Below are 18,512 nucleotides of genomic sequence, written 5' to 3'. Positions count from 1 at the left end.
TACCAAAGGAATACAGTAAACTTCCAGTATCTAGCCCAAAGAAATTGAGACCAGGAACCATCCAACAAAGAATTCAAAAAAACTGTTCTACAGATGCACTGAGAACTATAAGAGAATACAGGCAAACAATTTAATGATATCAGGAAAACAACAGAAGAACAAAATGAGAAATTCAAGAGAGATAAAAAAACATAAAAAAGAACCAAACAAATCTTGGAGCTGAATAGTACAATGACTGAACTGTAGCATTCAATAGAGAGCTTCAACAGCAGACTCGACCAAGCAGAAGAATCAGTGAGTTTGAAGACAGATCATTTGAAATTCTGTAGTCAGAGGAGAAAAAAAAGAGTGAAAAGGATGAAGAAACCCTATGGGACTTTTGGGACACAATCAAGAGAACTAATGTATGCATCCTTGGAGTCTCAGAAGACGAAGAGATGGAAAAAGGGGCAGAAAGATTATTTAAAGAAATAATGGCTGAGGGAATTCCCTGGTGCATCAGTGGTTAGGACTCTGCTTTCACTACTGAGGGCGCAGGTTCAATACCTGATCGGGGAACTAAGATCCTGCAAGCCACATGGTGTGGCCAAAAAAGAAAAAAAGACAATGGATGAAAACTTGAAAAATGTGGGGAGAGATTTATGGGTCCAAGTTGAAGTTAGTAGGTCACCTCAAAATTTCAATCCAAAAAGATCTTTTCCAAGACACATTTTACTAAACCTGTCTAAAATCAAAGAATTTTAAAAGCAGCAAGAAAAAAGAATTTCTCTCATACAAGGGAATTTCATAAGGCTAACAGCAGATATTTCAGTGGAGACCAGGATGATATATTCAAAGTGCTGAAAGAAAGAAAAAAAAAAAAGCTAACCAAAAATACTTTACCAAACTAAACTGTCCTTCAGAAATGAAGGTGAGATAAAGACTTTCCCCCCAAAAATAAAAAAACCCGCTGAGGGTATTCATCATCACTAAAAGTGCCTTATGAGAAATGCTGAAAGGTTGCTAATTACCAACATGAAAACACACAAAACAATGGTAAAGGTAAGCACAGAGTCAGATACAAACCAGTTTAATAATATAATATGGTGTCCTGTTAACTACTTAACTCTAGTATAAAGGTTAGAAGACAAAGGTATTAAAAATAGCTATAGCTAAAACAATTTGTTAATGTATACACAATATATAAAGATGTAAATTGTGACATCAAAATAATACTGTAAATCAACTATGCTTCAATAAAACATTAATGGGGGGCAAGTGAAAAGGTACTTTTTGTATTCAACCAAAGTTGTTATTAGCATAAAACAGACTGTCATATATATATGATCTTTCATATAAGCAGCATGGTAATTACAAAGCAAAAACCTAAAATAGACTCACAAAAGATAAAGAGAAGGAAATAAAAGCACACCACTATGGAAACTCATCAATTCAAAAAGGAGAGAGAAAAAAAGGAAAAAGGGAACTACAAAACTGCCCCAAACCAATAAGATGACATTAGTTAAGTCCTTACGTATATTAATCTAAATGTAAACAGATTTAATTCTCCAATCAAAAGGTACAGAGTGGTGGATGGATAAAAACACAAGAACCAACTATATGCTGCCTACTAGAGACTCACTTCAGATTTAAAGACACACATAAGCTCAAAGTTAAGGAATGGAAAAGGATATTCCATGCAAACAGAAACCAAAAGAGGGCAGGGGTAACTATATTTATATCAGACAAAATAAACTTTAAGCCTAAAATGGTAACAAGAGACAAAGAAAGTCATTATATAATGATAAGGGGGTCAATTCATCAAGAAGATGTAACAACCTTAAATATATATGTGCCCAACACTGGAATATATTAAGCAAAAACTAACAGGTATGAAGGGAGAAATAGACAACAACACAGTAACAGCAGAAGCCTTAAATAAACCACTTTCAACAATGGATAGATCATCCAGAGAGAAAATCAACAAGGAAACATCGGACTTGAACAATACTTTAAACCAAATGGACCTTACAGACATATAGAGAACATTCCGTCCAACAGCAGCAGAATACACATTCTTTTCAAGCACACACAGAACATTCTCCAGGTCAGATCACCTAATAGGTCACAAAATAAATCTTGGCAAATTTAAGAAGACTGAAATCATACCAGGTATTTTTTCTGACCCAAATGGTAAAAAACCAGAAATCAATAACAGGAAGAAAGATGGAAAATTCACAAATATATGGAAGTTAACACACTCCTGAACAGTTAATGGGACAAAAAAGAAATCAAAGGAACTCAAAAAATATCTTCAAACAAATGAAAATGGAAACACAATATACCAAATCCTATAGGATGCTGCAAAAGCAATTCGAAGAGGAAAGTTTATACTTGATAAATGCCTAATTAAGAAAGAGATAGATCTAAAAAAAACAACCTAACTTTACACCTCGAGGAACTAGAAAAAGAACAAACTAAGCCCAAAGTAGCAGAAGGAGGGAAATAACAAAGATCAGAGCAGAAATAAATGAAATAGAGACCAGAAGAATAGGAAAGATAAGAAACCTAAAAGCTGGTTTATTGAAAAGAAAAACAAATTTGACAAACTTTTACCTAGACTAAGAAAAAAAGAGAAGACTCAAAATCAGAAAAGAAAGAGGAGACATTAAACTGATACCACAGAAATAAAAAGGATTGAAAGAGACTACTGTGAAGAATTATACACCAACAAATTGGATAACCTAGAAGAAATGGATACATTCCTAGAAACATACAACCTACCAAATGAATTGTGATAAACAGAAAATCTGAACAGATCAGTGACAAGGAAGGATACTGAACCAATACTTAAAAACCTCCCAACACAAAAAAGGCCAGGACCAGATGGTTTCATTGGAGAATTCTATAAAACATTTAAAGAATAATTAACGTCAATCCTCCTCAAACTCTTCCAAAAAACAGAAGAGAATATTCCCAAACTCATTACAGGAGGCTGGCATTACCCTGATACCCAAGCCAGATAAGGACACTACAAGGAGAGAAAACTATAGACCAATATCCTCGATAAATATAGATGCAAAAATTCTCAACAAAATATTAGCAAACTGAATTGAACAGCACATTAAAAGGATCATACACCATGATCAAGTGAGATTTATCCCTGAGATGTAAGGACAGATGGTTCAACATTTGCAAATCAATTGATATTGATTGAAGAAAGATAAAAATCTTATGATCATCTCAACAGATGCAGAAAACACATTTGACAAAATACAACATCATTTCATGATAAAAATACTCAACCACTTGGGAATAGAAGGAACATAACATCACAAAGACCATATATGACAAACCTACAGCCAATATCATACTCAATGGTGAAAGACTGAAAGCTTTCTCTCTGTGATCGCAAACAGGACAAGGCTGCCCATTCTTGCCACTCCTATTCAACATAGTACTAGAAGTCCTAGCCAGATCAATCAGGCAAGAAAAAATAAAGGCATCCAAACTGGAAAAGAAGTAAAATTATCTCTCTTTGTAGATAAGATGATCTTATATATAGAAAACCCTAAAGACTCCCCATGCCCCCCTCCCCCTCCAGCAAACTGTTGGAACTACTCAATAAATTCAGTAAATTTGCAGGATACAAAATCAAAATACAGGAAATTCCCTGGAAGTCCAGTGGTTAAGACTCTGCGCTTCCACTGCAGGTGGCGCGGGTTCGATCCCAGATCAGGGAATTAAGATCCTGCAAGCTGCACAGAGTGGCCAAAAACAAAACCAAAATCAAAATACAGAAAGCAGTTGCATTTGCATACACTAGCAACGAAACATTTGAAAAAGAAAAAAGAAAACAATCCCATTCACAATGCATCATAAATGATAAAACACTTAGTGATAAATTTAACTGAGGTGGTGAAAGGTCTGTATACTGATAACTACAAGACACTGAAGGAAATTGAAGACACAGACAAATAAAGATATCCTGTGTTTATGGATCAGATCAATTAATATTGTTGTAATGTCCATACTACTCAAAGCCATCTGTAGATTCAATGCAATCCTGATCAAAATTCCAATGGTATTTTTCACAGAAATAGAAAAACAATCCTATAATTTTTATAGGAACCACAAAAGACCCCAAACAGTCAAAGCAATCCTGAGAAAGAAGACCAAAGCTGGAGGCATCACACTTCCTGATTTCAAACTATACTACAAATCTTTAGTAATCAAAACAGTATGATACTCTCATAAAAACAGAAACATAGACCAATGGAAAAGAATTGAGAGCCCAGAAATAAACGCTCACATGTAGGGTCAACTAACATTTGACAAAGGAGCCAAGACTATTCAATAGGGAATATATATTCTCTTCAATGACTGGTGTTGGAAAAATTGGGTAACCACATGCAGAAGAATGACATTGGACCCCTATATCACATCACTCACAGAAATTAACCCAAAGTTTATTAAACACTTAAACATAAAAAATGAAACTGTAAAACTGCCAGAAGAAAACATTTAAAAAAAGCTCTACCTGACACTCGTCTTGGCAATGATTTTTTGGATATGACACCAAAAGCATGGTCAACAAAAACAAAAATCAACAAGTGGGACTACATCAAACTAAAAGCTCTGGGCAGCAGAAGAAATAATCAACAAAATGAAAAGGAAACGTACAGAATGGAAGAAAATATTTGCAAATCATATATTTGCTAAAGGGTTAACATTCAAAATATATGAAAAACTCATAACCCAATTACAAAATAACCCCAAAGAATCCAATTAAAAAATGGGCAGAGAAAATGAATAGACATTTTCTGAAGAAGACATACAAATGGCCAAAAGGTACATGAAAAGATGCTTGACATCACTAATTGACAGAGAAATGTGAATGAAAACTGCAATATCACCTCATACCTGTTAGAATGGCTAGTATTAAAAAGACAAGAGATAACAAGTGTTGGTAAGGATGTGGAGAAAAAGAGATACCTTCAGCACTGTTGGTAGAAATGTAAATTGGTACAGACACTATGGAAAACAGTATGGAGGTTCCTGATATTAAAAACAGGACTACCATATGATCCAAGATTCCCACCTCTGCATATACATCCAAAGGATACACAAACAGGATCTTGTAGAGATACCTGCACCCCCATGTTCACTACAGCATTATTCACAGTAGCCAAGATATGGATAAAGAAGATGTGGTAGATACATACAGTGGAATATTATTTAGCTATGAGAAAGAAGGAAATCTACCATCTGTGACAACATGGAGGGACCTTGACAGCACTGTGCTAAGTGAAATAAGACAGAGAAAGACAAATACTATATGATACCATTTATATGTGAAATTGAAGAAATCCAAACTTACAGAAACGAGTTACAGAAGTGGTTACCAGGTCTGAAGAATGGGGGAAATGGGGAGATTGAGCAAAAGGTACAAATTTCCAGTTGTAAGACTATTTGGGGGAATCTAATTTATAGGATGGTGATTATAGTAATCATACTGTGTTACATACCTCAAAACTGCTAAGAGACTAGATCTTAAATGTCCTCACCACAAAAAAACCAACCAACCAACCAAACAGAAACATGGTAATTAAGTGTGACATGGAGGTGTTAGCTAACACTATTGTGGTAGTCATTTTGCAACATGTCAATCAAATCAACACACTGCACACTTTACTTATTTATTTATTTTGGCTGCACCATGCGGCTTGTGGGATTTTAGTTCCCCAACCAGGGATTGGACCCAGGCCCTCGGCAATGAGGGTGTGGAGTCCTAACCACTGGACCACCAGGGAATTCCTATGCACACTTTAAACTTACACATGTTATATGTAAATCATAGTATCTTAACACAGCTGGAAAAAAATTCTTTAACAAATATCATCCCAAAAGAATAAAAAAGTTTACAATGTGAAAGGATTTAAAAATTGAAAAATTTCAACATACAGGAAGTTTAATGTATTACCATATGTTTTAAATTTTAAGCCCTTGATGAAACACAAGATTTTAGGGGAAAATATGAATTACAGAAACTGACTAGCTGAAGCTATTTCCTACCCCTGCCCCCCCTAACACCAGCTGCAGCATGTAACAGTGACTGAGTGCTTAGGTGTTCTAGGTATCAAGTATGAACACAGTGATAAATGTGTTAACTTGTTTTTTTCTAATTTATTCCTCACAATAAATTAGAAATTAGGCAGGAACTATTATTATCCCATTTTACAGATGAAGAAATTGAGGCTCATGTAGATTAGGCAACTTGCCTAATGTCACATAGATAGTATCCAAGAGACTAAAAAAGCTATCAAAACTTACCTCCCCCTAGAACTCCAGGACCAGAAGATTTTACTAGTGATTTTTTTAAAAAACTTTCTAATCCCAGGGAAACTATTAACCATTTTAGAACATTAAAGAAATGGAAAGCTACCTAATCCATTTTATTTAGCATAAGTCAAATACAAAAATCTCATAAAATTATCATACATTTAACAAACAAAAACAAAACTAAACCATAGACCACCATTTCCCAATCAGTTTTCCACATCAGCGCTATGGCTACTGAAATTCACCAAAATATATTTCTGATAATAATCCTTGAACAATCCAGAAATAAAGCACACTTCCTTAACATAATAAAGATTATCTATCTTAAGCCAATAGTCAATATAATCCTCAATATAAATTTTAGAGACATTTCTATTGATATCAGCAACAAAACAGATGTGTAGAAATGCCCACTCCCCTTATTATTATATAACATTGGGCTTAAAAATGTAACTAAAATAAATACGACATGAAATAAATAGGAAGTAGTATCAACAGAAAAAAATAAAAAATATTTGCAGACAAGTTTCTACATGGAAAACCCAAGACTCAAAAGAGTAAGTCTTAAAAATAATAAAATAATCAGCAACATAATTGGACACATAGGCTTTTTCACACCACAATTACTGGTTTACAAAATAATGGAAAAAATGGACTAAATCTGCAATTAAAAATAGCAAAATATATAAAAGCTTATTCAGGCACTTAATAAACATGTACTAAGCACCTATTATGTGCCAGTCACTGTTTTTAGTCCTGGGGTTACAGAAATGAATCAAGTAGACTAAGTGGCTACTTAGCTTACATTCAAGAAATGCAAGCATGAGACTTACACTACAAAATGACTTGAGTAAAAAGAGGCATGTACAACATTTTTTGATGAAACTATGAAATATTGAAAACATCAATTTTTGCCAAATTCAACAAGTATAATTTATTTGTAATATTTATATAAATATTGTTGAACACTTGCAAATGATTTAATTAACATGGAAAAAATGGGAAGAGACTACTTAAGAAAATTTGGAAAAAAAAAATACAGGGATACACCACCAGATATCAGAACATACCATATAAAAGGATATAGTTAAATCATAATAATTAAGGCTTTATGGTACTGTCACAAAGATAGATGGACCAATGGAACAGAATAGGTAGCCAGAAACAAACTGATAAATTTAAGAATTAAACACAAGATTAAAACAAAATGCCACTTTAAAATGGGGAAGAATGGTACTGGCAAAATCGGTTTGCCAGGTAAGATAAAAAATTATTTTACAATCTCATCTTGGGACTTCCCTGGTGGTCCAGTGGTTGAGAATCCGTCTTACAATGCACGGGACACCGGTTCGACCCCTAATCAGGGAACTAAGGTCCCACATGTTGAGGTGCAACTAAGCCCACTTGCCGCAACTGCTGAGCCTGTGTGCCACGACTACTGAGCCCACGTGCCACAACTAGGGAAAAGCCCACGCACTGCAATGAAGAGCCCGCGAGCCACAACTGAGACCCGATGCAGCCAAAGAATAAATAAATATTTTTAAAAAATCTCATCTCATACAATGTATCAAAATTATTAAAGATGGATTAAATAACTACATAAAAGATGGATTAAATAATTACATAAAAATGTGGGCTTCCCTGGTGACACAGTGGTTAAGAATCTGCCTGCCAATGCAAGGGACACGGGTCCGATCCCTGGTCAGGGAAGATCCCACATGCCGCGGAGCGGCTAGGCCCATGAGCCATGGCCACTGAGCCTGTGCATCCGGAGCCTGTGCTCCGCAACAGGAGAGGCCACAACAGTGAGAGGCCTGCATACCGCAAAAAAATTAAAAATAAATAAATAAATTTTAAAAATCTCATCTCATACAATGTATCAAAATTATTAAAGATGGATTAAATAACTACATAAAAGATGGATTAAATAATTACATAAAAATGTGGGCTTCCCTGGTGACACAGTGGTTAAGAATCCGCCTGCCAATGCAGGGGACACGGGTTCGATCCCTGGTCAGGGAAGATCCCACATGCTGTGGATGGAGCAACTAAGCCTCTGCGCCACAACTACTGAGCCTGTGCTCTAGAGCCTACAAGCCACAACTACTGAGCCCGAGCGCCACAACTACTGAAGCCTGTGTGCCTAGAGCCTGTGCTCCGCAGCAAGAGAAGCCACAGCAATGAGAAGCCTGTGTGCAGCAACGAAGACCCGACACAGCCAAAAATAAATAAATAAATTAAAAAAAAAATAATAATTACATTAAAAAGAAGTAAGATCACACAAACCAGGAGGAGATACAAGTATAAACTTGACTTTTGGATGAAAAAGGGTAGTATCAATAAAACAGATCACAAAGGAAAAGAAATCAGACTAAACATTAGAAAGTTCTACACATCTAAAACCATTATAAGCACAATTAAAAGTCAAACTACAAATGTGGAAAATCCACCATAACTACTACTAATAAATGGTTAGTGTCTGTACTACATAAGGATCTTATGCAAGTAAGGAAAGACTAATACTTCAATAGAAAAATATGCAAAGACTATGAACAGACAATTCACAGAAGAGTAAATACAAAACACTGATAAATACAGGTATATGAAAAAAATGTTTCAACCTCACCAGTAAATCTACTTAGGAAGTCAGACACAATCCATCACATATTAAATTGGCTGCTGTTAAGAATAATGGCTTTACAGTAAACTTATCACATGGAAAACAAAATACTCAAATTTTAAGAAATCTCAACTTTGAAGTACAGGAGATATTGGTATAGGAAGGCCATCCTCCTATTGTAAGTCACTTAGGAAATCACTTAGGGGCTGAAGTAATCAATGCAGTCTATTATTTCTGCAACTTCAACATATACAGTCAATATACTTACGGTCCCTGGCACTATGTAGCATTAAATACACATTTCCTAATATTTCATTAAGTAAAATAAGAGCTGAATATTTAATAAAAACATTTTAATAGTTCAAAGCTATATTATGGTACAATATCACTAATGAATCAATTCTTATTAGAACAGTATATAAAGCTGTCCAAAACTTGTATTACTCCGTCTTCTGAAAAAACATGACCTTTTCATTAAAGTACAGTTTTTTGGTTTGTTTTTTTTTGGCTGCCCGCACGGTACGCGGGATCTTAGTTCCTCGACCAGGGATCAAACCCAGGCCCCCAGCAGTGGAAGCAGAGTCCTAACCACTGAACCGCCAAGGAAGTCCCCTAAAGTACAGTTTTAACAATGAATAATTTCACTTTAGAAGTATGCATGGAACAGTTATATTACATTACCATTTCAAAGCATTAATGTTTGGAGAAAAACTGCTTAATTCATATAAATACTTTTTTCCCACCTGAAGATATTTTTTAAGCATTTAAGAAACACCAATGTGTGAAGGTGGGGGTGACATTTTCCTTTCATTGTGTAAATGATCCTAAGACAATAGCTGATATGAAAACATATCAGCTATTGATATGTATGTAAATGTAAACCAGGTATCATCTTTACCATGATCTTGTTTAGTTGATAAAACTGCCATTTTTTGAATAAAAACTTAAAAACTTAGGTAAGTGTCACAAGCCATTTTCAATACAGTAACAAAACAAGAGCTTTTTTCTTGCCTTTAGATAGATCCCATGAAGCATGTACTGAATATGCAGGTATTTGTTTCTCTGATAGAATAACGATGGTTGAGTGTGAGAATGCACATGTGTGTATGGTATGTTAGTGTGGGAGTGTGTGGTCAATAGAAAGGTCATGTCTTAGTAAGAATTAAAACAATCATTAGTTTACTTTAAAAAAATAAACCTTAGCTTACATTTTAAAATATTTAATTAGAAAAAACAAAACCATTCTAGAAGTAAAGGAAATGAGCTACACTTTTAATGAGCACCTTATTCCTGAAATTAGGTACTGCAATTTATGGAAGTAATGGGACGTAAAATACCTGTAATAACAGTGGCATTAAGTTTCAGGTACTTACTGGGACTCAACCTCTTGTTTAATTTCTTGCCATTCTCCATATGGGTTTGATTTTTTATGAGCTTTGGGTTTTTCTTCACTTGGACCTGATGAATTCTTCCCTTGGGTATTTTTTTCTTTCTGTGTTTCTGGTTCAGTTCCTTTATCACTATTTTTATTTTTTTCCTGAAATGTCAAAGTTAAGAAATAACAAACTTCAAGCAAAACTGCCAGGACCAAAAATTTCTTTAACGTAGTCTTGGTATTGATTTATAAATAATACATTAACTCAGCAGTTCAAATTTGCATGTAATACAACAAACGTACATAAAAGAACTCCTTTAATGCTTGATTAGGTTTTTCATTAAGTCTAAAATGCTAACACATCATGGCCAAGGCTGTTTTTTAAAATAATATAACACGATCCTATTAATGTTCTACCCCCCCTCAGAGACATACACTGGCCTTTTTATCCTCTCTTCTCCACTTTACTGCTTCTCTCCTTACTTACATGTCCAACAGTGACCTCCCTTTATACTGTGCCCCTTTTGAATTTAATGCCATGTCGCTGGACCCTTCTATACCCATTATCTATTTAAAGAACTCCCTCAACAAATTAGTGTTAACTGAAATCCATCTTCGTGTTGAGGACACTGCCAAAACCTCACTGGCCTGTACAACTGGTAATGATGTGAAATTGGAAAAAGACACACCCCTGAGGTAGAAATAGCTCCCAAGGAGCCCCTGGAGAGGGCTGGTGCTTTTATCATCTGGGATAACAAAGCCCCGTGGCCCGGTTTAGCATGTGGACCATGCATTAGATTTCAGCCTCTTCGTAAACTTGCACAACCATGGGTGGCAGTCCTGGAACACTGTTTCGTTTGCAATTCTTTGAATGGATGTTAACTCATTCCCTTATGCTGCTGATATCACAGAAGTAGGAGACAGCATCAGCTTTCTCTTAGCCAACCTGACTGCTTCCAGGCCATGACATTTTTAAAGTGAGGTCATGCAATACATGCCTCCCCCTCTGAGGCTCACACCACCTTCTATATAGTTCTCTTCCATTCTTCCTCTCATGATCTAATGACCTCTGGCCACTACTCCATATATATATTTTTTAATGTTCACACTTAATTGTATGTATGTTTTTTCCTTTATTTATTTACTTTTTGGCCATGTGGCATGTGGGATTTTAGTTCCCTAACCAGGGACTGAACCCACGCCCCTGCATTGGAAGCGCAGAGTCTTAACCACTGGACCGCCAGGGAAGTCCCCATTTCTCCATATCAAGTGATGACTCTGGCAACTCTGTATGTTCTCTCTGTTCAAATTCTTGTCCTCCACACTGTAAAGCAACTATACTCTAATAAAAACGAAACAAAACAAAAAACCAAAACTCTTGTCATCCCAGAGCTTAAAAATTCCCTACCCTCAGTTTTGTGACCCACAAAACCAATGACTTTGGCCTTCACTATATTTCAGCCGCCTAATAAGATATTCTCCTCATATGTAGTACCTGGTGCATAGGTAGTATTCAAATATTACATCCTCACACTTATGTTCCTTTTAATTTGAATGAGGTCATCACTCAAAAATGCCCCACTTACGAAATCATAAACTCCAAAAGCCCACCCTCTGACCACAATGTTATTCTTTTGGCTTTCTGGCTCGCCTTACTTCTACAATACCTCCTATCCAACATCATTACCATCTCTACTACCTTAATTTCCTGTGTTCTGAGTTTGTTAGTCTCATCTAGACTTTACATTCTTCGTTATCAGGCCCCAGCCCACAGAGAATCACGTTATAAACATTCTTTTGCTAGCACCCTTAAAATATCTTTGTCCCTATGCCTGTCTATTGCGTACGACCTAAAAATCTCCAACACAAATCTATCCAACCATTAGTTTGTCAAGTGTTACCAAAAAAAATCACACAACCATACAAACTGATGAGATTTCAGAATTTATGACATCCAATTTCAGCAGAGACTTTAACACTGCTTAGTAATGTGTCTCCAGTTATTTCTTCTCCTGGTCCCCTTAGTGATTATTCAAAATACATATTCAGCTCCACAGGGCTGAATTAATAATTTTATATTCATATCATGGAATACTATCCATCCATTATTTTAGTACATGAAGACTTAACGATGTCTTTGTGACAGATTAAATTGGAAAGTGATAATAAAACCTTATTATAGTATGACTCCATACCTTGTTTAAAGCAATGTACAAGTCTGAATAGAAAATTATAGACCAAAAACATCAAGGTATTATACTGATTTCTCTGGGAAACGGCAGGATTATAGTTTGTCCTTTTTTGTTTATCTGTGTTTTGTAATATTTTGTTTGCTTGAAGTTAAATATCTGTCCCACGTTGGATGCTGGGTTACCTGAATTTCACTATAAACATTGTAAGATATCTACTACACAAGAGCTTTCCTGCTGCTCTTCTATAAACTGGATACATTCCTCACCCTAAGTTCCACCAAGATTTATGGGGTAGGTTGAGAAGTTGCAGGCAATGACAAGACCCTAGGTAAGGCTGGAAGTGCCCTCTCTCCAGCATCCTGGATATTCCTTCACCTCTCAGGCCAGTACTCAACCATGGATCAATGCTATGTATCTTGTCTGCTTTGGCACCCAGGCTCCTTAGTGTTCCTGGAAAGGTCACAAAAGCAGGAGGACTAGCTATACTAGCTATACTATACTAGCTATACTATTAACATTACTAAAATGTCTGTTCTACTTTCCCACCATGGTTGGGTACTTAGCACCACCACCTGTCAATCCTCTTACTTACTTCATTTCTTCTCCCACCCTGGCTCAGTGATTATTTTAGTCTGTTAATGTTGTCAAGCTCCCCAAAGCTTCTCACTCTCAGCAAGCAATCTTGATTTCTTTATACATGAGTAAATTGAGGCTAAAAGGCAGGACTCTTCTTTCCTGGCAGCAAATCATCCATAGTCATACCTTACAGAAAATGAAAACCTTACCTTCTTACAGAAAATGAGTTTATTCCTTGTTCAAGACCAACCTATCCACTTACCCTTGTTGGTATTCCGTTTCTACCTCCTTTGGAGTCCCTCTTAAGGAAAACATCACCACCACAAATCTCTCACAATTAAAAGTCAGTATGTAGCCACCATCTTATCATCTAATTTCTACTTTTCATTACATATCCAAACCACATATACACTGTGAACCACTTTTCATCCTCCTGTAATCTGAGTTTTCCCACCTAAAACTCTGGTATAACTGCTAGAAGGATATCAAGGACTTCCTTACTGCAAAATTCAATGGACATTTTTCCTTTTCTAGACCTAGTTAATCCCTGATGTTCTCTACTCCTTTGGCTTCTGGGATACTGAATTCTTCTGCTTCTCAGCATACCTTCCTAATCATTCTTTCCTCATTCTGCCTTGTGGGCTCCTCTTTCTCTCCTGTACTTAAATGTTTAATATTCCCCAAGGTCATTTTCCTAGGTTACTTCACCCACTCTGAGACTTAAATTACTACCAGTATGTTGATGATACTCAAATTAACATTTCTAGCCTAGACATTCATACTTGCGTGTTCAGACAGCTCTCTGAATGTTACAGAGGCATTTCAAACTTAGGAGGTCTAAAAATGAATTTACTATATTGTTATCAAATAGATATCAATAAATGATACAACCATTTATCCGGGTGCCAAAATGCATCTCTTGGTTTTATTTCTATCTTCTACCAGAAAGCTGAAGAAAGTCTGTAGATCTTTTCATAAATTAACAAACTGTTGTAAAGAGTAAATCGAGAACTTACCTTAAACTTTATTTTTAGCTTTTGCGTTTCTGTAGAGACCTCTCCTTTTTTTCCTCCCTTTTCTGCTTCTTGTTCCCCATCAGAATCATTATGTGAATCTGATGATTTGGACTCTTCTAGGGTGCCAAGTGACTTTTCATTGACTTTACTAGAAAGCAGATCGCCAGAGTGTGGAATGAAATCATCAGGTTTTTCCCATCTGGATTCTATTCAACACATTTTAATAGTCATGTTATTTAGTTACCAATTCTGTTTAGAAGAATATTCCCAATATAATGTTTCCTGTCACTTACAGTATATTAAGTGACAACACTGCATCTGTTTCACACCATCACTTGATCAAGAAGATAATAAATAAGAGATCCCAAAGGTCTTGCTATTATCTTTCAGAAATTAAATTCAAGCAATCTGGATTCACTAGATGTATAAACTACAGCCCCAATGGAAAGAGACCTAAGAACTGGTAATACTTTCTGAGGACTCAAAATTTAACCAACACCAGTTTCAGAAAACATCGTAATGGGCACACATGAGATTTCCTGAAATTTATTTATCACAAAATTTCCCTGGGATCTTCATAAAGTGGAATAATATGGCGAAGATCTGAATGAATATAATTTGTCATTTTATAATAAGGGGAAAAAAAAAACTCAGTTGAACTCTACTGCCACCCAGTGGTTTGTTGGGCTTTTAGTAAAATGATAGCAGTTCTAATTATCTGCAGTTACTCTCTATTTATAGTTTAATAAAAGGGACAGGGATTCTAAAATTTATTGTTCAACTGGGAAAGTTTTAAGAGTAAAGGGGGCTCTATTAATAATCACATTGATCCAGATATAAACTGAAATTGTTGAGGGAAAATCAGTATGTATAGTCCCTCATTAATTACAGGGTTCTTTCCAGCACTAATGAAAAAAATTACTTTTTCCTTGTCTTTATTTCACACAAGTAATAAAAGAACTTACCAGAAATAATTGGTTAAGCATCTAATATGTACCAGGCACTGTTTGGGGAACTTTAGAGACACATGACCATCATGAACTCACAGCGTACAGGATCAGCTCTACTTAAGAGCAAATATAGGCTCAGTGACTTACCCACAATCATAGAGCTGGTAAGGGAAGCTGTGCGTTGAGCTCACTCAGATCTAACTCTATAGTTATATGTTATTTTATCTTTATAAGGATTCAGTACATCAAGTTTACTGAGGTAGAAGCATTGTCATCATTGGGCAAGCTGGGTATCTACTTGGAGGTCAAAAGGGCCTTTTCCTCCTAAAAGACTTAATGCTATGTAGCAGTCTTTGGATAGCAGGAATTAAAAAACAAACAAACAGGGCTTCCCTCGTGGCGCAGTGGTTGAGAGTCCGCCTGCCGATGTAGGGGACACGGGTTCGTGCCCTGGTCCAGGAAGATCCCACATGCCACGGAGCGGCTGGGCCCATGAGTCATGGCCGCTGAGCCTGTGCGTCCGGAGCCTGTGCTCCGCAACGGGAGAGGCCACAACAGTGAGAGGCCCCACGTACCGCAAAAAAAAAAAAAACAACAAACAAACAAAGCTCAAAGTTACACCAATACTATAGCTATTTTGGTATATTTAATTGCAGAAGAAACCAACTATAATTACTGGCAAGACTAGTTTTATGAAATTAGATAAAATCTTAATTTGAAAAACAGATAATAATTAGGTAACAATAATTCTGCATGTTTTATAAATATTTATATAACTGAAAATTATTAAATTAGTAAAAGTGAAAATTAGACAGTCTTATTAGCCACTGCTAAAATAGCTTCAGTTCTGCTTTTTAAAATAGGAGAAGGCAAGTTGAATGAGGTGATCTTCCAAGGTAATGATTATAGTTCTAAAATAATCCTGATAAAAACCAATGATGGTAGAGAAAGTAAAAATGATTTTCAAAGTAAAAAAATTTGTGAATGCAGTATCACCTGAGAAGAACAACACATGGCTCAGTATATTACAGAAATCTTTTTGCTTTTCCATTGTATTAATGTTTCTAAATTATAAAAAATACATACTTGCTACAGAAATATGTTTATCACTATACTAAAATTCTCAAGTTCAGACAATTCCTCAGCAGGCTAATAAGCAGTGTGAGGTACAATTTTAGACAGCTTAAGAGATAAACAAAGGTAATACTTACCCCCTGTTTCTGTATTATAATAATAGGTATAGCCATTTTCACTTAAACCTTCTACCCAAACGGTCTTCACTGCCGTCTAATGGGAGGAAAAAAACCAGCATAAACTGAAGATGTGGTTATATACTAGATAACTAAGGCAGACTCGGCCAGCCTTTCCTTTCCTCTTGACACCTGGCAATTAGGGGTGGTGGTACTGATCATGGCCAGGAAGCTTGATTTGTGTTAATCATGAGCCACCTTTCAGGGAGGGAGGGAATGCCTTGCCTCTGAAAGCCAGGAACAGTTCTTTGCAGACTGACAGGGACATGTAAATGGCAACTGACTGCAAACCAACTAATAATATTTGCCCTGCGTGGACTTTTAGGGTAGACATCACTTTTCCACCACCATGCACCCTTTTAACAAAAGGATTATAGAAAGAAAGAAACAAAGGGGGTTGGGGGGACAGGGAGGCTTATCTGGAAGTAAATTTGCTTAATCAACCCTACAAAAATCCCAGAAGCCAATCACTTAAAAGAATTTTAAAAAGACTATTAATGTGCTTCAGTTACCTTTTTTAAGTTTCCTTGAAATCCTTCAGGTTTCTCCCACTGAGATGCTTAAAACAAAATATACTGCATTTGTAAAATCTTCCCAAAAAAATTTAATTTGGCAAAAAATTATAAGATATTCAACATGAATGAAACACTACGTGTCTACAGTTTAAAACATAATTGAAAAATAAAAAGAAACAACATACATCCCAGTAGTACTGTGAAGAATACATGTGAATGCTATGTAACCAAGAAGGAAGGCCAGAATGAAGGATAAGAAGTTACTGGTACTTCACAAGAATTATTAGAGCTAGGTAGGGCTTCTCTTAAAGATTTCTTGGAATTCAGGCTTGATAAATTTTGACATCTTGGGGCAGGGGAGAGTGAGAGATGGAATGAATGACTCCAAAGAGGAATAAGATGAAGAATGCAGGAATTAAAAACAAATATTGCTGAGAGCAAGAGTATATAAAGTAGGATGGTGAACAAAGGCAGCAAGGAATAGGCACCAGAAGGGAGAAAAAATGTAATTAATAAATAATTTCTATGAAAATTTGAGAAAGACTTATAATCCCCAGCATACAATTATTTATGGTTCACTGCTGAACAACACGCACTTCACTTATGGCTCAGTGCAAACTCTCAGAGATTGTTACTATTTCTATGTCGTCAAAAACTGACTATGATTCTAGAGATCTTAATAATTCCCATAATACTGGTAGCCCAAAGTTTTCTTCGTGATTAACTCTCTAATCTCATTTCCTACCTTCCTGACCATTCTTACCTTTTCTTCTACCCATTCCTTTAATATATGTACCACCCACCCTTTCTACTTCTTGTTCTCTTCTTTCTCCTTGTGATCTCATACACTCCTAAAAGTTAAAATATTTACAAAGCTTTATTGAGAAAATATAAAGCTATAATTTATTTGTAAGGAACCCACTATTAAGTCTTTAATTATGACCTTGAGTCACTATGAGAAGGGTACCTTTTTAAAGGGCACATAATTTTTTTACCAGTGGCAAAAACGTAAAGTTAGTCTTTCATTGTTTAAACGTTCCAATATTAACTAAAAGTCCTAACACAAAACAAACTGTCAGTTATCATTCTCTACTATTTTTATGCCTAAATGACTTACCTCCTGTGATAAGATCATAATAGTAATGGTAACCCTCAGAGGTTACGCCTTCTACCCATCTGCCCTTTGAAGGGTCTTTTTTCTTTTTCTTCTTTTCTTTCTGCTGATTTGATGCAGAGGTGGGTGGCATAGTGCTGGTTACTGGTGACACGCTTGGATCTGAAATTTCTGAAGAAAGATGAGAGAAGGGTGAAGTAGCTGATGTAAATTTTTTTTCCTGTTATAAAACACTAATAATTTTATTCCAATTAAAAGCCTGACAAGATTCTTTTGGGAACTTGACACGTTATTACAAAGCCTATTTAGAAAGCTAAATATGCAAGAATATAAGAATATCCTGGAGAATTGTAAAAAAGAAGTGATGAAGGGAATCTAGTCCTACTAGATATTAAAACATTCTGAAACTCTGATTAAAAAACCAATAGTATAAAACTGATCCAGGAGTAGACAAACATATGACTGAAACACAATAGTACAGAAACAGTTCCAACTGCATATTTCTAGTATTTCTTATTAGAGAAAAAAAAATAATTTAACAAACGATGTTGGACTGACTGGTTAATTATTTGGAAAAAAGTAA

General features: G+C 35.7%; 1 protein-coding gene across 2 annotated transcripts in view; it reads right to left on the bottom strand.

The window, feature by feature from the left end:
- The window catches only part of WBP4 (WW domain binding protein 4), a 33,531-nt gene that overhangs the window by 7,630 nt on the left and 7,389 nt on the right, over nt 1-18,512 (bottom strand). For both annotated transcript variants that reach the window (XM_004274548.4, XM_033436704.2), the window contains exons 5-9: nt 17,933-18,100; nt 16,813-16,859; nt 16,262-16,337; nt 14,101-14,306; nt 10,315-10,478 (exon numbers count right to left, since the gene is read on the bottom strand). In XM_004274548.4, coding sequence (XP_004274596.1) covers nt 10,315-10,478; nt 14,101-14,306; nt 16,262-16,337; nt 16,813-16,859; nt 17,933-18,100 — 661 coding nt within the window. The remainder of the gene's footprint in view (nt 1-10,314; nt 10,479-14,100; nt 14,307-16,261; nt 16,338-16,812; nt 16,860-17,932; nt 18,101-18,512) is intronic.

This window comes from Orcinus orca, chromosome 18, assembly GCF_937001465.1.
Source record: "Orcinus orca chromosome 18, mOrcOrc1.1, whole genome shotgun sequence".
Lineage (NCBI taxonomy): Eukaryota > Metazoa > Chordata > Mammalia > Artiodactyla > Delphinidae > Orcinus > Orcinus orca.
Note: the sequence above shows the minus strand (reverse complement) of the source record. Positions and strands in the feature narration are given on the sequence as shown.